Source organism: Marmota flaviventris, chromosome 3 (assembly GCF_047511675.1).
Source record: "Marmota flaviventris isolate mMarFla1 chromosome 3, mMarFla1.hap1, whole genome shotgun sequence".
Lineage (NCBI taxonomy): Eukaryota > Metazoa > Chordata > Mammalia > Rodentia > Sciuridae > Marmota > Marmota flaviventris.
In genome coordinates, this window is record NC_092500.1 from 142,280,666 (window position 1) to 142,303,012 (window position 22,347).

Consider the following 22,347-nt stretch of genomic DNA (forward strand, 5'->3'; position numbering starts at 1 on the left):
CATTCCGAAGTAATACTTTTGTACAAAAGTTTGCTCTGCATTTTCCAATGGAGACTGTACTTACTTGCACAGATAAAGAGTTTAATGACTTTGTTTTGAATAACATTTGACTTCTTAAGGTTTCATTTCCACAAATATGTGGCCCTCAAATACCTGTAGCTCTTTGCAGAGGGACACCTCTGGGGCTTTTTATCTTAGAGGGCCTTCCTTCCTTCCTTCCTTCCTTCCTCCCTCCCTCCCTCCCTCCCTCCCTTCCTTCCTGATGTGATAGCCATTTTAGGCCTTGCTGCACTAAGTAGGCAGGCCTTAGCATCATGGTTTCTAAGTTGGTCTTGGTAACCAGACACAAATTGGTCTCCCTTATTAAACTGTCTCTGGTTAGTAAGGCTGAATTATAACTGGGGTGCTCCTGTTGGAACCCGAGGACTGCAAGTTGAACATAGTGCAATAAATTGAGAGGGAAAGGGCAGTTAAAGCTTCAACTTCTCTAGTGGCCAGAATCTGGAGTTCAGAGGTTGGATTTGCAGGATCACTGCGCCCTCTGGTGGGTACATAGGTAGCTATGCGGATTTCATAATGCTTTTTTTTTCTTTCTTTTTTTATTTATTTTTTACATACATGACAATAGTGGAGTGCATTACATTCATAATTATCCATTCACAGCACAATTTTTTAAACTCAGTATATAAAGTATGTTCATACCAAATTATGCCATTATACATGAGCTCTCTTATTTTTTTTTTTGCATACAATTCTTAATACACCTTTATACCACCATTTATCATATCTCTGTTTGTATATAAGGTATGTTGACAACCTGAACAGACACTTCTCAGAAGAGGATATACAATCAATCAACAGATATACGAAAAAATGCTCATCATCTCTAACAATCAGAGAAATGCAAATCAAAACTATTCTAAGATACCATCTCACCCCAATAAGAATGGCAGCTATTATGAAGACAAACAACAACAAGTGTTGGTGAGGATTCGGGAAAAAGGCACACTCATACACTGCTGGTGGGACTGCAAATTAGTGCAGCCAATTTGGAAAGCAGTATGGAGATTCTTTGGAAAGCTGGGAATGGAACCACCATTTGACCCAGCTATTCCTCTTCTCGGACTATACCCAAAGGACCTAAAAACAGCATACTACAGGGACACAGCTACATCAATGTTTATAGCAGCACAGTTCACAGTAGCTAAACTGTGGAGCCAACCTAGATGTCCTTCAGTGGATGAATGGATAAAAAAAAAAATGTGGCATTTATACACAATGGAATTTTACTCAGCACTGAAAAAGAATAAGATCATGGCATTTGCAGGGAAATGGATGGCATTAGAGAAGATTATGCTAAGTGAAGTTAGCCAATCCCCCCAAAAAACAAATGCCGAATGTCTTCTCTGATATAAGGGGGGTGACTCAAAGTGGGGTAGGGAGGGAGAACATGGGAGGAAAATTACCTCATGATGCTTTTTAAGAGTACATTCCCTTAAATAACAGCAGATGGGGTAGAGAGGGAAGATGAGAGGGAAGGGGAGGGGGGATAGTAGGGGATAGGAAAGGTAGCAGAATACAACAGTCATTAATATGGTATTATTTAAAAATGTGGATGTGTAACCGATGTGATTCTGCAACTTGTATTTGGGGTAAAAAATGGGAGTTCATAACCCACTTGAATCAAATGTATGGAAGATGATATGTCATGAGCTTTGTAATGTTTTGAACAACCAATAAAAAATTTAAAAAAAGAGTACATTCCCTTTCTTATAATTTGTCATCAAATTTGAACAATTTCTTTTTTTTTCCATTTTGAATCACTAACCAGCTGAATAACTTGTGAGACACTGTCCACAAATTGGGGGAGATTCATACCTCAAACTTTCTCTGATCACATGAAGTGGACAACCAAATTCTGATTGAAGGTCAGTAGAAATCTAGAAGCTAGAAGGTCCATAGAAAGCTGGAAGGCTTTCTATGTCATAGTCACAGAACACTATAAGATTCAGCCCCCCAAAATCTGCCTTTGCCCCTATGGACCCTGCAGTTAGAGTATGCAGAAGCTGGGCCTGGCAATGTTGGGGGGCGGGGAAAGGAAACAGAATTAGTAAGACATCCTCAAGGGAGAAGCCTCGTCCCAGAGTCTTGGAGAGCTTGTGTCCATATTGTCAATGTGTGTGTGTGTGTGTGTGTGTGTGTGTGTGTGTGTGTGTTAGGTGGCAGGGGGGGGGCAGAAAAGGGAGATTATATCAGTCATTTTGGGTCATTATTAAGGAAATATCTGAGATAGGCTACTAATGAAGAAAATAGGCTTGTTTTAGCTCAGTTTTGGAGATTCAAATGCAAGGTGCCTCCAAGGGCTCAGTTCTGGTGAGGGTGACAGTTCTGATGAGTGGCACATTATGAAAGACTAGTTTATCAAAGCAAAAGGTCAAATCTCAAGCCAGAAAGTCAAAAGAGACTACAGGTCCCACAATCCTCTGTGTTGACACCTCCCCCCCTTACAGTCCTAAGCACTCTCCATTAATCCCCCTGACCAGAAGTCCACAGCCTCCCCCAATCACTGCACGAGGACCAAGCCCCAATACTGCTGCCCTAGGAACACTTTGAGGGAAATACATTCAAATAGTATAAGCCTGTCTTCCTGTCTTCTTTCCTTTCTATTAGGAACCAATAGAATTTATATAATTATATAATTTGGGGGGGGAGGGGGAAACCAGGGATTAAACCCAGGGATGCTTAACCACTGAACCACATCCCGAGCCCCTTTTTAAAATATATTTATATTTTATTTAGAGGAAAGGGTCTTCTTTCTGAGTTGCTTAGGGTCTCAATAAGTTGCTGAGGCTGGCTTTGAACTCATGATCCTCCTGCCTCAGCCTCCTGAGCCACTGGGATTACAGCTGTGCACCACCATGACTTATCTTGGTTTATTGCTTCTTAAATACAACATGATCCAAATAATTCCTTGAGTAATCAACGGAGAGAATTCCGTTGCCCACATTCAGCAAAGCAGGTGTGGAGGATGTGTAGAGAGATTTGGGGACATAGCAGGGTGGGAAGGATGGCACAGTTGAAGGGAAACCATAGGGAGATGGCAAGAGGGGTCCTGAGCCACTGACACTTGCTAGAAGGCAGGTGGCAACAGGGAAAGGTTGGTGGGACACAGGCCAGCACTCCTTCTGTCATCCCAGAGGTGTTTGTGGAGGACAGCTTAGTACATGCCAACCTAGTGTGGCCTCTCACCTAAGGACTCAGACTACTGAGTATGTAGGGGAGGCCTTGGGATTTATGGACATATGGTTTAAAGGAGAAATTGCTATCTAGGAACTAGATATTTACAATTATATTTGAAAAGTCAAACACATTTGGATTGAAGCAGTTGTTTTGATTTAATGTTCCCAGATATTACATATACATAGAATTTATTTCAACATATAAATTAAATGGACTCTGCTCACATGCTGCTTTAAAATTTAACAGAGGTGTAAAAGTGCCATCTAGTGGGGAAATGGAGAAATGAATTGAAAATATTAGCTGATTTGTCTTTTTTTCCCCTCCTGTACAATACAACATTATGTGGTTATAATGGATATAATAATACCTTCTTTTACATGGTTTGCTGCTGTTTTGTGTTCCTCAGGAAAACTTCTTTTTATCCTAATTTTGAGCTTTCCCCAAGTACCTGTCTTCCTGTCTCATCTCCTAAAACCTGGTGAGTCCTTCTAATTTCAGTATAACATTATATATTGGGTCTAAGTTTTTTATTTTGTTCTTCATGCTAAGTAGACAGTAAACTTCATGAAACTAGGAACAAATCATTTACTCACCCTATATCCCCAAAGCTCAGGTTGATACTATCATGTAATTGTGTTCAATAAATATGTGGATGAATTGTTGAGCTATTAACACAGATCGAAAGCAGTTCAAATTCTAGGTTATTGAACCATACCAGAATAGTAACCAGGTAAATATTTACAGGAAAGAGAAAACCCCAGTATTCATAATACAGGGAACCGTATAGAGATGCTAAACTTGCTACTATCACCATCGATTTGCTCCAAATTATCTTTTCCTGTAGTATGTATGCATTTTATATTAATTTCTACCCACTACTGCTTTGCCTTGTGGAAGGAGTTTGGCTGGCTTCCCTTCTCTCCACCAGTCTCCTGCTACCCAAATGCTGCAATGAAATGTACCATCTATCTACAAATAGTTTTCCAGGAAAGTACATCATTAACATTTGTCCACTAAGGTTTCTCTTCCAGGTAAATTGCTATTCCCAGTCTTCTCCTATAGAGAAATTCTGGAGTCTTTGTTCACATTCACATTTAGTTTGTACCTACCCAATCTGATTTGAAAATATATATATATTAAACATTGAAAAGACAAGAATTTCTGATCATTCTAAAATCTTGTCAGTGAATTCAATCTAATTCTTTATTGAAGAAACGTGTTGGGGTAGGCAGAGTATAGACAATTGCAAACTGATGGGGACAGTTCTCATTTCCATTTCTCCCAGTTACCCCTTTCATTTAATGAATCTTTTTCTGTGGTGGTTTCTTTTAGTAGTTCTACCTGATTCCTTGGTGCCAGTATGTGATCCTTTTCTGCTAATATCTGCCATATTTTAATCTTCAAAAATTTCTTTGAGTGAAAGTGTGATCAGAAAGTAAGAAACTAGGTGCTGAAAACAATTGTGATTATCCAAGAATGGGAGTTTTGAAAATGACAGTGTGTTTTCCTCGGGGTATTTTCTTACAAATACCACTCCCTTCGGGCTTGGGATTGTGGAGGAGATTTAGGATCATGGTGTCTTCTTCAGGGGTAACAACATCCTCTTCCCTCTTCCAGGGAGCAATCTGGCATGCTGTTCAGGGGGCAAAAGGCACCGGGAGACTCCTTCATGTTGCTTGAGTTTTCTCCAAAATCCAGTCTATGTACTTGGCCACGTTGGTATAAATGCCTGGCCGTTCCCTTTGAGCACAGCCTTCCCCCCAGCTTGTGATGCCCACCAAATGCCAGACCTCATTGTGCTTGCAGGACAGGGGCCCCCCTGAGTCTCCCTATAGAAAGGGGAGAAAAACAAAAATGTCCTGGTCACTCAGATACTACCCATCTTAAATAAATTTTTGTTCAGAGGGATTTTGCCTAAAATTCTGTCCTGGCCCTTCATAAACTTCAAGAAACCCCATTGCTTAATGTATCCAGGTTGTCTCATTTAGATTTCAGTTAAAGTAGCTCAAATCCAGCATCTCCTGCTCATTGGCTGAAGATTACTTTTTAAAAATGTGTCAAACATTCTGATTTGAAGACGTTCCGAGGGTGGGGAACACCCTCTTACCTTGCAAGCATCCTTCCCTCCTTCTTTATAGCCTGCACAAATCATCTTATTGGTTATTTTATGCCCTCTGTATCTTGTCTGGCATTCTTCATTGGACACCAAAGGGATCTTGGCTTTCTGAAGAGTGTTTTGTATTTTGTCTGAAAAAAATTGTTTTTATATTTTTAGTGGAATAAACATATATACTGTCTGTATATACAAATATGTATATAACATATATATACCATATATATGCATATATACAAAATATATATACTAAATATACATATGTACGATATATACACACATATAATAAATACATATATACTACATATAACAAATATATCCATATGTACAATATGTAAGTGCAGTATGTATGTGTGTATATATATGTGTGTGTGTGTGTGTGGGTGTGTATGTATATATACACACGGATGTTAAAAATGAATATCTTTTGCAAAAATTCTAGAAAGAAAAAAATTATTAGGTTTACTTCATAGAAATTTGATAATTGCAGAGTACAAAGAAGACATTATTCCTATTATTGGGTGTATATTTTGTTAATTTAATTAAATTTAAAAATTAATTACAATTCTAAGTAGAATTACTTCCCAGAGAAAATAATTGGATAATAAGCTAGGACATCTACTGAAAAGTGCTGAGTCTCCCACTAAACATCATTAAAAATAGTCCATAAAGAGGTTTAATCACACTTAAAGTTCCTAATCAAACAGACATGATATCATCATCACTTGGGTATTTTTTCTTTCCAATTTTTTTAATGTACTTTCTGTAATGAATAGTTATTTGACTTGCATCCTAACTATGATGTGGTGGAGTAGAAAAGTTTGTGCTTAAACTATTGTTTTTATTTTTAGGATGCAGTATATCTTAGAACATCATTTTTTACCTCTTAGTTTTCTGTACCCCCATCCAGTCACCCAGCAGTCAGTATATATTACATTTCTATCTCCTTTGGAAGGTAGGCATATGGGCCGTTGAGAGTCTAAATTTTAAAAATCATAGTTTTAGTTATCAGAAATAATATATATTTTGCTTCCCAGAAGAGACTCTCTTGTCTCACTTTATATTGTATTCTTTATGTATTATTTATATTATTTTCTTTCTTTATTATTATTCAGTGTTACATATTATAATCCTAAAAGGAAGACACTAGGCTAAATCATTCTTTTTATTTCAATAGATTATAAAATTATGTCGTCCCATGCACTGAAATAAAGCTTGAAGAAGACTTACCTTTTCACCCAAATTCTCAAAATATGATTGCATAACCAGAAAAGTGTGTCAGTCTTAACAGGGTGAAAGACTAGCTTTCTAGACCTTCTCCCTGGAGAGTCTCGTTGGTAAGGTCAAGCCGTGGATCTTGTAAGGTTAAACATTTTATCTAGGTCACCTTGGTAGACAACTTCCCACTTAAAATGCTACATACCTGTGTAGTTTATAGTTGTTTCCAGTTTCAACAAAGCAATATCATATCCACTTTCTGCCATTTCATACTGATCATGAATTATTATTTCTTGAACCCCAAAGAAAGAACTACCCTCTTTTATTTCCGATTGATTTACAATGCCACTATAGACACGCAGAATTTTAGGTGACTCTATACTGAGGAGAAAACAATAAAGGAAGAAAAATTTCCTTCACTAAATCACTTCCAAACATTCTGAGCTGCATATCTATTTTTTTGATTTTTTTTTTTTTTTTTTTGTGATGCTGGGGATTGAACCCAGGGCTTTGTGCATGCAAGGCAATTACTCTACTATCTGAGCTATATCCCCAGCCCTCTCAGCTGCTATTTAACTAGCTAGTATTACTAATATTTTCTGCCAAGAGTATAGCTTTTAAAGTCAAAAGAAGTGATTTCATCCCCAAAATTTCAATCACATATTCCCCAAACAAAGAAAGTACTGGACTAGCATTTAACTAAACACAAAATGAAGCCTCTTTCCAGTCTTGATCATGTACATGCACACACAACCCATGAAGAGTCCTGGGTATTACTTTCATCCTGGCCATTGCCCAGCTATGACTCTGAGAACTTCATGTGGACTTTCTGTACTCAATTTCCCCATATGTAAAAAGTGAAGAGGAGGGGAATTGTGGCTGTGGCTCAGTGGTAGCGCACTTGCCTGGCATGTATGAGGCACTGGGTTCAATTGTCAGCACTGTGTATAAATAAATAAAATAAAGGTCTATCAACAACTAAAAAAATATTTTTTAAAAAAAGTGAAGAGGATTACTGACCTCTTGAGTTATGAATATGCTACATGCTGATAAGAAAACAATAACTAAAGCAAATCCATAAAATTGTCTGAAAACAACTCAGGGGATACTGAAGCAGCTAAGAGGAGGTTTGATAACTTAAATTCCCTGGGTTACATGCATTCATATATTCCCCCAGATGCAGTTTTTATATCTGGCCAATGTTGAAAGTGACCCAGGGAATCCAATTTGAGAATGCATAATGAAGTCTTTCTGGACTGGAGGTGGGGTAAGGGGATGTGTTTGCATTTACACTGGAAATGAACCGTCATGTTTTGGCACATATTCTGATGCTGGTAGACCATGAACGGTTCTTCCTTTTTGCTTATTTTTTTTTCCTGCTAAGGTTTAAAAAGGGTAAAAAAGTCATGTCACAAATAGGATAGGATAATTTACATTTTAAGGTATTTGTTAATATGCTAGTGGTATGAAGATAGCCAACTAATAAAAATAGCGCTATACTGACCCATAAAAACAATGTGCAGCTGTTAATATCCACTGGTTTCCAATGATGGAACCTCCACAGAGGTGTCTCTGGATAGGTGACATGACATGTAGTGTTACCTGCCATGGCCACTCGCCTTGAACTGACGCAGTTCCTCCAACAATTCTGGGTTTGATTTTGGTTGTGCACTCTACAACAGAAAGATTGTAGTAAAGAGTTTCTTGTATCTGCATTTTCCACCAGTGGCTATGCTCCATGAGGAACAAAAGGAAGAACAGTTTCCTTCAGTTCAAGAGTTTACCATGACCCTGAGCGGAATAGACTTCATAACTAAGTTGACAAAGCAAAACATGCACATGAAAGTGGAATGGCCAAGTCATCTTGTAATTACATGCTCCAAAGAATGCTGCTGTCCTCATCTGATACCACAAGTAGTCTCACTGATGGTTCTTTTCATGCAGTGTTGGCCAAGTGTGGTCTGAAGACCACTAGCATCACCTTGGAACTTGTTAAAAATGTCAATTCTTGAGCCCCACCTCACATCAGAAACGCTGACAGTGAAGATGGTCTATTCAATAATTTTGTGGGTGTAAAGTTGCCTTTCTAGAATTTTTTTTTCTCTTGTGGGAAAATGAGTGTAAAATTCTGGGGTAAATGTCAAACAGAAGGAAGGAATAAGAGAAAAAACTTTGTAGACAGCAGCCAACAGCAAGCTAAGATGAGAATGAGCATGATGGGGTTTTGTATGTCTGAAAAGACACTTTCATTTAAGAGTGGATAGGGTGGAAATTAGTTTGGGGGGACCATTTTGAAGATTTTAACTATATTCTGGAATTTTTTGGAAGCCTTTATAATTTCCAAGCTGGAAAGTGGCATAAATGCAAAGTTTAGGAAAGTCAATAGAGGAAGTGATAACTAAGATATGTGATAAATAACTCAATCAAAAGCTTATCAGGTATAGGACATAGATCTTGATTTTCATTCTATTTTATTTCTCAGTTTAAAGAAAATGCTAAAAATTTGATTTTCACCATTATATTTGGTATTAAGAACTGCTTCCGTTTGTCTTATTTTCTCCTGAGCTATCAACCTATACCTGATATAGTCTATAACTTCCACTGGTCAGAGTCTATAAATTCAACAGAGAAGAAAGTGAAATAGGAGGGGTGAGAATAGAATCTGCAAGTAAAGTAAATGTTTATCGAAGTAAATGTTGGGTTCAATTTTTAAACTATGGCAGCATCACTTAACAAAGTTTGCTAAGTGCCGCTTCCAATGATAGGAAGTTGAATTAAGAAAAAACAGAATTATTTTGAGTGATCCTTTTAAGGTAAGTTTATTGTGAGGAAAATAGAGAAAATATGAGATAACAGTTTAATTGACTTGCTTTCTAAAGAGGTATAGGCCACCCAAAGATTCTCCTCTGAGCCTCTCTGAACTATACATAGTAAGGCATAGTTTGCTAGTTAGGATATTGATACTGGATACAATGTAACATTTGTATGTGCTACAGAAGAAGTTCTCAAGAGTTAAGTATTAAGTCACTTTCTCAATATAGTGAATAATCTGACACAAAAGATTTTTATACTTCTAACCTATTACAAGATGTGAATATCATTTCCATTTTACTTAATAAATCTCAGTTTCATCTTAACTTATAGTTTATTAAAATCTTAGACATTAAAGAAAACAAATAGTCTAAAAGGATGTTATGATAATGTAGGGAGAAGTATTTGTGGGACCTTCTTTCCCAATGGGATTCTGTCCCTTAGAACAATTCTATTTGCCAACAAACCATCTCTTGCTACTATCCTCAGAAATTAGCTGCTAGGATTGAAACACTACTGAGCTGATTTTTATTATTATTTATGTAATTATAAGTTTTGTATAAACTAGATGATCTTTTTATTTCCACCCAACCACATTCATTATTATAAATTAAAAAGATTTTTTTATATATCTTTGCCAGTATTCATAAGTCGGCAGAACTTTGCAGGGAAATCTGAAAGAATGATAGTCTCTGAAAAACAAGTTACTTCAGTATTTCTTGAATAAATGCATAATTTTTAAGACATGCTGGTTACTTATGCTTCACTGAAGATCTTTAGTGAGAGGAAAGTGAATAATTTGATTTACCAAGGTATGATTGATATTTCAATCATCGAGAATAAGAAGAAAGATCCTTGGCCCTGAGAACAAGAGTCAGTTATACAAGTGTTGCCTGAGTCTGTATCTCATCATAAAATGCTGGTCATATAAATGCTCTGAATTTAAACACATGTTCAATTCGTACTAGGCAATGTCGAATTTAGTCAAATCATTTTATACCGTTAAAACATGGTTAGCTTATGTAAAAGAAAAAAATGACAAAAAATTGCTAGATTTGTTATTTTACCCCATTTCTTCTCTCTGTGGCTATTATTGACTATCTTAGTCATGCTGGATTCAGTGTAGAACAACTCCTTCTGATATATTTTTTCAAGTGATGTTAGACTCACCATTATCCATTTTACATAACCTTAGTGTATATCCAGAGATGCCTCCTCTCCCGTGAAGTATTTTAGTTGGAGATCCATTGGAAGAAAGTTTTAAGTAACATTTGCCCCTATAATTGGAAACAAAATAGTATAAACACAATGCCCTTCACAAAGAGGTGGGATGGGTGTATCTACCCTTCCTTTGTCTTACTTCTTTTCATGGCATGATTCTTGAGGTGGGGAGTAGGTGAAAAACTGGCAGCGGATGACATCAGTACACATTTTCTGGCAGGCTTCATGACCTTTCACATCAACAATGTCCAGTTCTTCTCCCAAGAAGTCAGTGTCATGGTAAAATGAGGAATGACAGAAGACTAGATAACAAATCACATATCGGATATGAGACACAGAACCATACATCCATCTCCTCGAGAATGGTTGATCTCAACAGGAAGAAAGTATGCTCATTGTTCACCTGGGATGCTATGCCTGCAGGTTTGTAGACTGAAACCAGAAAGAGCTTTGCTCTTCTTGATGCGCGTACTTGGTAATCCACTTTCAGATGTTTTAAGGAGACAGAGATTTCTGATATGAAAAAGGGAGATATCAATATATCACATAACACACATCAGAGGAAAAGAACTTTTTTACAGCATATCTTGAAAGTAAGGACAGTTCACATTGGCATGAATAGTGAAAATGTTCCTATTTTGAAAGTCTCCTTCATGGATTATGAGTCACAGTCCATGACTCAGATGTTATACACAAAAATCTCAAAACTGAGCCATTGGGATTTCTAAAAACTTTTGGATCTTGTTCTACTGTCGGTATTCCTAGTATCTTCCTTCTTTATTTCCTTCCTTTCAACACTCCTAATCTATCTCAAAGCATCAAGAATTTTCATGCTACCTAGAAGTCTCCTATCCAGGGTTGGTCCAGCTTAGAAGTGGATGAGTGAAATACTTTGTTGACTCTGCACTCTGGCAGCATCTTCCTTGAAGGGAGTGCCTTTTCCTAGGCAGCACAAAATCCCTCTTCAGCAGAGTTGTCCAATGGAACCTTCTTGAATTCTCTATGCCACTCAATGCAGAAGCCACAAGCTACATGTGGCTTTCCACCATTTGAAATGTGACTAGTACAGTTGAGGGATTAAATTTTTAACTTTATTTAAATTAATTGATTAAGTTAATCAATTAAAGTTTAAATAGTCAAATCTTACCTTGTGGTCACCAGGTTCCTATCAACCCTCTATTAAGAATTAAATGTATTGCTCCTTTCATAGATATTGATTGGTAATTTTATAAAAAGAAACAAATAGGACAAAGAAAAAGAGAAGCAATTATCATAAAATGACAGTCATTTTCCTAATTTCTGAATTTTCTGGGGCTCCAAGTCTCTATCTTTGGACATCCTTTCTTCTCTGTCTGCATTCAGTCATTTGATGCTCTCACCTATGAGATGGTCTGCATTATCAGCTATATTCTGGGAATTCCCTAACAGGGATCTAGAGCATAAACCTCCCTTCTGAATCTGATTTCTATTTCCAATTGCCTATTCAATATTTTTCCCTAATAGGTGTCTCTTCCCCTGACCTCTGCCTTTCATGAAATCTTCTACACCTCAGCTATTAGTATTTCCATCCTTCTGAATCCTTGGGCCAAAAATATTGGACTTTTTCTTTCCTTCACAGACTACATCCAATCCTTCAGCAACCCTTATTGGCTCTAGATGACAGTATGTCCCAATCTGAACACTACTCTATCATCTCCATCCTGGTCCAAGAAGTTAAGGTTTGTGTCTATTTAGTTCATTAGGCGGTATACCTAGAAAAATGTCTGATATATAATAGGCACCAAATAAATTGTGTTAAATTTGTTTAGCAAATGAAATTAACAGACACATTTTTCTGTGACTGATCCTGAAATTGCCATCTCACCCAACAGAAAACGAGGCTTACCGAATGAGCAAAGGACTCCAGAGCTTACCTGGCTGGAATGCTCTGGGGGTAACGCTCTCCTCAACAGTGGGCAACCAGGTCAAGCAAATGCCAAAGGCTCTGAGAGTTCTAGTTCAGCTCTATAGAATCTAGGTTTGATGCTGACTACAATATTGTTTTTTTTAAATTAAATTACTTCTTTTTTAAAGTGAATCTTGTTAGTGAAGAGTAACAGCCCCAGCAAGTATTACTTTGAAGTTGGAAGAAATTTCCTCTGCTTTTTATGTGGTCCCTTGTTAACTTTCATCAGTAGAGAAACAGGGTTTCCATTCTTGAATCTTTCTCTGCCACCACCCCAATACTCTTTTTTTTCCCCAATACTCTTGATGTAGGCTTTTATCCCTTCCCTACATTGATCCCCTCTTTCACTGACATTTCTGCTCCTAGTTCAGTTATTTCAAATGATGTTGGACTCAATTGCCTCTTAACAGCCGTGATTATTATCTTCATTCTGTCGACAATTAAACAACCCTCCCTCTGCTACAGGTAGAGACCTCCCAAACTGAAGATTAAGAAAAAGTCCTTGGCAACATTGGATCTGCAGTCAGTAGGTGCAGAATAAGAAGGGAGAGGAGCTAGGGGTTTTTTGCAATTTTAATCCGATATAGACATTTACATTAATTTTTTAGTTACTCAGAATGTTTAATGACAGATTTTGATCCGCTGTTTTAAAAAGAAAAATGACCCTTAATTGTAACTTCTTACCTTTGAGATTCTTTTGGCCATTCTTGGGAAAAGAAGGTAAAAAACAGACAACTGGGATGATGAGTACAAATGCGTTGGCAGACAAAAGCATCTGGAGCCAAAACACTGTCGATGTTGTTGTCTGCAAACACCGTACTAGGGAAGATGTCCCTAATACAAGCTAGATGACAGGAGAATCCGTGTTAGGAAATCAATATGCCAGCAGAATATGAAAATTCCAGTCATGGTATATGTAAATTCCACATTCAGATATTTAAATTTACCCCAAGATTTTTTTGAATTTAGAAAAATATGAAGTGACTACTTTAAACTTGAAGTTTAAACATAAACTCTATATAGGATGTAACAAATTTTTTCACACAAAAATGGCAAAAGATCACTGATCCATTTCATCAGTGAGTGTAGAGAGGTATCTAAAGTTAACCTCATTGCACATATCATCAGCTTTGTTCCAACCAATGGTTCAACCACCTCATTAAGAAAACAGTAGTTACCCAGGTTAGAAAGCGCACAGGATTTCAATGAAAATCCAGATGCCACATAGCGGAGCTTCGTTATTTTGGTTGGTGTCCCTGTTTGGGTGTACTTCAGCAAACAAATATTACTGAATAAAGATAAAAATGGAAAAATATTTTATTCTTCCAACTACAAGTGGGAAAAAGCATGAGATTATAGAAAGGAAACTACCATTTGGAGAGAGGACTTAAGCATGAAGTAAAGGAATTAACCCCAAAGAACATCCTCTGAGAGGTGAGGCAGCTGACTTGAGTCTTAGCACCACCATGAAGCCCTCAGGGATGCTGTGAATTTTGCAAACTTTTATTTCCTCATCAGTAAAATGACAGACAGCTTGAGAGAAGTGATGAATAGATGAGTAGATTTTTTTTATTTATTTACTTTTCTCTAGAAGGTTAAACTATACCATCTTTTTGGCTGGGAAGAGAATTAGCAATCAGATCAATTGTAACTGTTTCAAAATTGCCAATTTAAATATGGAGCACTTTTGAAATTATCTAGGATATGGGTATACACGCATATTTTATAAAAATGTCATTAAAAGACAGAATATCATAAATTAAACTCATGCAAATTGAGCTTTAAATGAACTTTCATGAAAAAAGCAGTTAATGCTATTCTGTGAATGTCTTTTAGGGGTTAATAAATTTTAGCCTCAGATTGATGAAATTTTTTTGGATGAGTCAGCAGTTTGTTTTTTACTGGGTGTCTTCATTCCCTCAGGTCAACTTTTAGCTCACTCACCGATGCTCTACACTGGGAAAATCCTTTGCTGCATATGTGAAAAAGTGACAGTGGATGTCATTTGTGCATCTCTCTTGGCATTCTCGAACATTCTTGGCAATAGAGCCATTATAGTTCATTCCTTTCATGTCCAGGTCCATGTAAACATCTCTGTGGCAAGCTGGAAATTACAAGTGGGAAATATGGGAAGCCTCCATCCAGATCCCAGGGACAATGGTAAAATTTCTAACTGTCCCTTCTGACTTGAACTTTTAATCTCTTCACCCAGTTTTCCTCAGAAGTCCTTTGTTTTTATTTTAATATGCTTAATCCCAACTTTACATGAAAGTATCTAGGACTACTAAAGTTCTTTTCATAGTGCAGCAATTTTAGACTTGTTAATTTGCATCTTGATTTTCTGACCTAGGCTCTCCTAAACTCCATGGACTCTGTTTCAATAATCAACCTATTCAAGTATCTGGGAATTTTTTTATTATTATTAAGACAAGTATCAATTCAATCTTAGTATTTGTACCCTTTGATTTGAATTAGCATATATAATAAAGACTTTCCATGAAGATTTTAGGATGGAAAGGTGAAAGAACATAAGTGAATGAAGAAAACTGAGTCCTTTTATGGGGAAAAAGAAATTCTAATAAACTGTAGTGTTGCATTGGGGTGGGGGGGCATATATGTGTGTTTTTACACTGAAAGAACTTCAATAGAGGAATTTATTTCCACATAGCAGATTTTTTGTTTTATAGCCATAAAACCATGTCTGATATAATTATATGCATTGTCATAATAGCTAGTGTTGATCAGTTCCAACAAGACATCTTACCACTTAATTGGTGTGGGCATTGCTTGAAAGAATATCCAGAAATCGCTCCTGTCATATTCACCCTTGGCAGTATTTCTGTGACACTGTCTTTTAGGACACAGGTAAACCTGTTTTTTTAGAAATAGCATTAGCAGGTGGAAATATGTGTTTTAAAATAACAGGTCTTAAAATCACACCGAAAGCCAAAGAGGAGGAAACCAACATCTCTTGCCAAAACAAATATTTAGCCCAAACAAATATTTTCTGAGCAAGACTGTGACTCTGTTTTTCAGTTCAACATTGCTACATTTAAAAGACCACATATGATATTCCTTAACAAGTAACAAACAGGAGTGGGTGAACTATGGCCTGTTGCTAAAATACTGCCAAAAATCTGCCTGTTTTTGTAATACCCAAGAGCTAAGAACGGTTTTCATCTTTTTAAATGATTACAAGTTAAATAGTGATACAAGTACTTACATGATGTCCCTGATTTTGCTTTTGGACATGGAAAGACTAAGCATTTACTCTCTGCCTTTTTAATAAAATGCTTGCTGATCTCTGTTCTAGATTTCTGTAAGCTTTGTAAGTTCAGGATACTATATAAATATCTTTGGATGCAGCATTATACATAAAGATGTTGGAAACTTAAATTTTCAGAAAGCCGTAATTACTGAATTTTTGAGTTCACCTTGGTAACAAAAGTGCTGGGTGAAATGTTAGAAAATTTAAAAATATAGCCAGAGTGTTTTATAAAACAACCAACTGCAATTTGTAATTTTGATGAGATTCTAGTTAATTGCTGTAAATTACATTTGGTGGACAAGTGAGATGATATAAAATTATTCCTAAGTTTTTTTTTTCCTTTGGGTAGGATAATGTATTTTTTAAAAAAAAATTTAAACATTATTTTTTTTTTAGAAGTAGTTGGACACAATACCTTTATTTTCTTTATTTTTATGTGGTGCTGAGGATTGAACCCAGGGCCTCGCACATGCTAGCCAAATGCTCTACTGCTGAGCCACAATCCCAGCCCCGGATAATGCGCATTGAAGTGCTTAGAGATGAAATGTCATGATGTCTTAAAATTACTTGAAATGTTTAGACATATGTACATATATAGGTGGGTAAAGCGAGTCTTGGTGGCTGGGGATTATTGCATTATTTTAAAAAACTATCTTTATCAAATGTTTAATTTTTCTAATAAAATAGTTGGAAGAAACTTCTCACTTAAATAGTATCAATTAATAGAAAAGCAGAAAGATGAAGATGGATAAAAGTCAAGCAAAAGGGAAAAAAATGCACCCTTAATATTGAGACCCTACGAGACTGGAAAAGCCACACAGAGGCATTAATATTCCCCCCTAATCTGCCTACATAGCATTTTTCTGTCATATTTAATATTTCAACTGAAGGTCAATTGATTTTCAGGTTGTTAACTGTACATTATATGAAATGATAGATGGAAACTTATTAGTAGGTAACTGGCCTGTGAATCTAGTTCCTCTATGTGGAAACATCAGTGTTTACCATTGGGTAGGATCTTCAGCTGATGATTCAGCCATAAACGTGAAGAGCAAACATCTTGGGTGGTGGGTGCAGACCACTTGGCAGTACTTGGCACTTGGTGTAAACACAGTAGCAATGTCCCCTCCTTGAAAGTAGGAGTCTTTGAACAGCCTTGTCACACATCCTGAGAGGCAACACATGGCACAAGTTACCGTGGATTTTCCTGGGCATGTGTCTAGTTAGATAATAATCTGACAGAGGCAAGGCAAACAGGTCTACTTGAAGGTGGGCCTGAATTTGGACATCAAAGCAAACAACATTTTTGTGTCAGTTTCTTGAATGAGTGGCCTTAGATGGGGGAAAAGAAATCACAAAATGCCATCTGTTGATTTATTTGGAGTAGTGAAGAATTTCTTGCATAAAGAAATATGCTTTAAAAATTAGGTGATGTAACAAAGCTTCCCCCCCTCCACCCAAGAAAAATAAAGTATTATATTACTTCAAAGAAAAGCACTGTGATTTAATTAGGTTACAACTACTTGAAGATAAAATATACTCCTAATTTTAATAACTCTTGAAAAAATACTTGTATTCTAGTCTAAGTAATGCTTTCCCTCTCCAGAGTTGCAAAAATACAAATAACTAATCATTGGATGCTTAAGCGGTATCCTGTTCCTATGGCTGTGTGGTTGAATGGGTCACAACAAAAGTAAAACACAATTGAGATTAGAGTTACATAAACAAGATCAGATGGTGGCATTCCCCAGGGGCAAGTCTACCAGATGAAGGTTTAAGGGATATGCCCCTGACCAGGAGGGATGTTTGAAATACTCTTCTTTTCTCATTGCTGAATTAGAATTTTGTTTATATAGCATTTTCCAAGATCTATGGAACATTTTGATGTGTCAGATATTTAAGAACTTTGTTATTCAAACCATTAAAAGAAATAAAAAAAAAAAAAAAAAGAAATCACAAAATGGCATATTTGCCTGAATGACATCTCACTATTGAAAAGCTACATTGTGTAAAATTTAATTTTTTTTCCTGTTAAAGAGATCTAACATCCCATATGGTATGTAACATTTTTAGGTCATTTGATTCTTAGTCATTGAGGTTGTAGTTTTTAACTTTGCCATATTCCTAGTGAGAGGTACTGCTATGCACCCTTTTTTTCCCTAATGTTAAAAAATCACACACAGGGGCTGGGGATGTGGCTCAAGCCGTAATGCGGTTGCCTGGCATGCGCGGGGCGCTGGGTTCAATCCTTAGCACCACATAAAAATAAAATAAAGATGTTGTGCCCACCGAAAACTGAAAAATAAATATTAAAAAATTCTCTCTCTCTCTCTCTCTCTCTCTCTCTCTCTCAAAAAAAAAAAAAAGACTTAAAAAAACCTAAAAAAAAAAACCAACAAAAAAAAATCACACACAACCCAAATGGAAATATTCACGCAGAATAAAATATAACAACCATTATGATGTAAATATCTAGGGGAAAAAAAGGTGGGTATAAAGCAGTTAAAACTATTACAAGAGGCTTATAGGAATCAGTCTCTGAACTTGGTGAGGGAAAATTTTATCTTTGTTTTCACTAACATCTAACTGGAATGTGGCCTTCTATTATAAACGTAAGCAACAAACTATATTAGTATTCATGGTATCGGTGACTTTTTCATAATAACAATCAGATTTTTTTAAAGTACTGAAGTTGTAGACATTTCAGATCTTCCTTATCTGTCCTACTACTTTTAAGCCCACCATTGCATCTTGTGACATAAAACAGTGATAAGAACCGCATCCATTTCTCATATCACATTTTTTTACAATTAAAATTATTATATTTCCATATAATTGATTTTCTCAATAATCCTACCCATTTTTAGTTTGTGTTTGGAAATATTTACTCCAAGAATGGAATCTACAGTGTTCACTGAACTATCATAGAGATCTGTGGGAGTGAAGAAGATCAAGGTCCCTGTCACAGACCTAGCATACAATTATCCACACATAACCTCCAAATATAGCATGATCCCCTACCCAAATGGCAAGTATTTCAAGAATGACTTGGAAATGTTTTTGCCTTTCCCCAAGTTCTTTGTTCATTCCAACCCATCTGTATGGTAGCTTCCCAAGAACTGAGGATCTGTTCTCACCTCAAAGTATTTCTATTGACCATGTGCCATGCTTCTGGTATAAAGCAATTGTTCTACATTAAAATATTACTTGAATAAGAATATTAATTACTTAGTAAATTCAGTAGATTTTAAAACAATAAATGTGGTCATTTTCTTAGGCTATATCTCCTACTAATCGGATCATTTAACTTCAAAGGCAGACTGGTTTTTAAAATCCAAACATGATGTTTAATTCCACTAAAAATCGATGAGTTTTTGTTTGTTGGTTTGAGTATTGAATTTGCATTCAGATTTCTTTTTAAATTTAACTATAACAATTTATGTGGTATTGTTTTGGAGTTTTCTAGGTACACAATCAAATTATCTCTGAACAGAGTTAATTTTCTTCTGATCTTTTACTTTTTATTTCTTCTTCTTTCCTTACTGTGCTGACTGGGTTCTCCAGAACAATGTTTAAGGTAAGTGACAGCAGGTAATCTTGTCTTATCCCAAGTCCTTTAGGAAAATTTTCAGTATTTCAACATTAATTTTTTTAAACAGTTAGGATTTTTTCCAGCTACATTTTTGTTACTTTTTTAGTTGACTTTTTTGTTATTTGTTAGCTCGGTTCCTCTGTAACTGAATAACATGCTCTGTATAATGTTCATGCTCTGTATAATGTTCACACTTTGAAATTTGTTGAGACTTATTTTAAGGTCTTGCATGTAGTTGGCAAAAGTTTAGCAATAGTTAGAAATTAAATGCAATGTGCCTAAGTAATTTTTTAAAGGAATGCTTATGTTTTCATAAGAATAAAGAATAAACATAGGGTCTAAAAGTACTTATATTAATATGTTCTACTGAATATTGGTTAAGTAATTTATAAACAAATTTAGTAGATGAAACATAGAGTGGAGAATTAACATCAATACATTATTGAAATGCATAAATTATGTATGCATATTTATATGACATTTTTCAGTCCAAAGTCACTATTCAGTGTCTGTATTATTGAACTGACTGACTGCTTATGGAAAACTGAAATATCAATGAGGCAAATCAAGACTTCTGCTTTTTTAATGCTATTATTCATTATCATTTATATGTGTTAAGTAGGTAGATGGAGATGTATGAAGATAAAAATATAATATAGATACAGTTATAGATATAGATTTCTACTATTATTCTTCACCTGCTTTGAAAACTCCTGGAGGTTTAAGTGAAGGATAAATAAAACAATTTATTTCGTTTCCTGGAGTAAATAGCATGGGATTTATCTACATGTATGCAGCTCATATTGAAATTTTCTCTCTTAGACTTAAGTTTTCTTGTTTCCCACTCTACAGGCCAATAAATTAAGCTATTTCCAGTCCATTCTTAAAGATTTACTTACCACCAGAAACAGAGGCAAACAAAATGAAATGTACCATTTGGCATAATAAGATCATCCTACAAAGAGAAAAATGTGCATGTTTTTAGAACATGAAAAGTGTATTTATGCCATTTATGTCTTGGCACATGCTTATGATCTCAGCAACTCAAGAGGCTGAGGCAGAAGAATTGCAAGTTCAAGGTCCTAAGGAACTAGTGAGACCCTGTCTCAAAATGAAAAAAATTAAAAGGGTTGGGGATATAACTCAGTGTGGTAAAGAACCTCTATTTTCAATTCCCAATACCAATAAATAAATAAATAATATATATATGTATGTATATATAATTATATTCATGTTATATTATATATGTATATATATTTATATATATATAATTATTTTACTGACATCAGAATTTATAGGAAGTGAAGGGAGTAGTAAATTAAATAGAGTTCACAGGGATCCTATCATGATACTGAATTTTATCTTTTCAAAATTTCAGAATGTCCTCATCAGGGTGGGTGTGTAGCATTCCACCTTGTCACAGCCCTGTAGAAGCCCAAACTAACAGGGCAGGTTGTCTCCCTTGCCTTTCTTCCTGCCCTCTCTCCGCCTCCAGCTCACTATTAATCAGATGCTCTGACCATCTGCTCTCCTCACCCCGAGTTTTCAACTTTACTTCCTCTTCCAGTTCATGTCCTTTCTTTCCATATTTGAGGTCTCTTTCTATATCTCTTAAAGGTCTCTGAGCAATTTCTTACAACATTTTCTATTTTCTATTTAAAAAAATTCAGGGCGAATGAAGACATTAGCAGATTGACTTAGTTATCTACAGATGCACTTACCCCAACTAAGCACTGATAGCATTGTTCTGTGAAAAATGAACTGGCCTAAGAGATAAGTCAGTCCTTCTGATCCTTCAAGGTTGCTCTAGAATGTCTTTTTAATTTGCAAAATACTTTATTTTTGAGTATAAACTCTCACTCTTCTTTCATTATGCTTCCCTCAAATTTATTATACATATATTAAGTAAAAATGTGAAAACAAACACATATTAAAAATCTATCATTCTCTATTGCAAATATTTTAAAACCCCCATTGCAGGAAAAATAAAACATTTCAAGGCATAATTGCTTAAGAGAAATGTTAAGTAATAATTTTTGAAATCATACCTGAAAATACCTTGTTTGCTTATTTGCTGCAATTCTCAATAAGGGTGTTTTTCTTCTTCCAAAGGGGTCTTTATTCTTTCCTAAATAAGCATGTGTAGGTATGCTCACTCAAATATTTATTTTTCCTGGTTTCCAACGTTAAGTAACCTTTCATACAGCATATCCAGGAAAGTCTTTAAAAACTCTGTGTATCAGAAATGTACCTTAAGAGAGTTACTAGCTTTTTCAATGCACTAAACTTATTTAGGATCTTTTTCTTGTATACTTGACAAGTGACACACACAGAGACAGCTAGAGAACTTGAATTTGCTTTAGCAGCTGAGCAAACTCACATCTAGAATGCCTGCTAGACGAAGCTGCACTTAGCCACACTGGTCATTATTAACTGTTAACCATTAATTCCAGCCAAAGTTCAATCCCAGAGTCTACTAAGAAAACACCGAAAGTCTGATGGACTGATTGATTTGCAGTGTATGAAGAAAGGAGACCAGCTGTTGTGGGCTAGGCCTGGGTAGAAAGTAAAGTCCTGATCTAAAGATTTAGTTTTCCTTTAGGATAACATCACATTTCGGAAGCCTATGCAGATATGATTAGTTCTAAGAATTCAAATTCTTTATTATCTCATTTATGAATACTGTCTAAAAATTTTTTTAAGAAGAAAATATAAAAGTCTCATAGTTTTTTTTTGGGGGGGGGAGGTATATTGATATTGAGACACAAATGGAGAACTAGGAATCATGTGACAAGCAATAATAAAACAATACCTCAATTCCTTGAAGGACAAGGAGCCTGTACAGCAGGGGTGGGGTGGGGTGGGGTGAGGTGGGGGGCTTCCAGGAGTGGTAGCTTGCTGCCACCTATGGAAAACAAAGCTGACAAGTATTTTTTTGA

At 35.9% G+C, this 22,347-nt stretch overlaps 1 protein-coding gene across 1 annotated transcript; it reads right to left on the minus strand.

The window, feature by feature from the left end:
* Positions 1–4,907: 4,907 nt before the first annotated feature.
* Positions 4,908–20,362, minus strand: F11 (coagulation factor XI). Its single transcript, XM_027927107.3, has 14 exons — positions 20,308–20,362; positions 16,822–16,984; positions 15,313–15,419; positions 14,493–14,652; positions 13,727–13,836; positions 13,233–13,392; positions 11,007–11,116; positions 10,743–10,905; positions 10,553–10,659; positions 8,076–8,244; positions 6,777–6,952; positions 6,237–6,332; positions 5,348–5,487; positions 4,908–5,069 (listed from the first exon to the last, which is right to left on the minus strand). Exons 1-14 carry the CDS (start codon positions 20,360–20,362, stop codon positions 4,908–4,910), a joined length of 1,878 nt encoding a protein of 625 aa, XP_027782908.1.
* Positions 20,363–22,347: the final 1,985 nt, after the last annotated feature.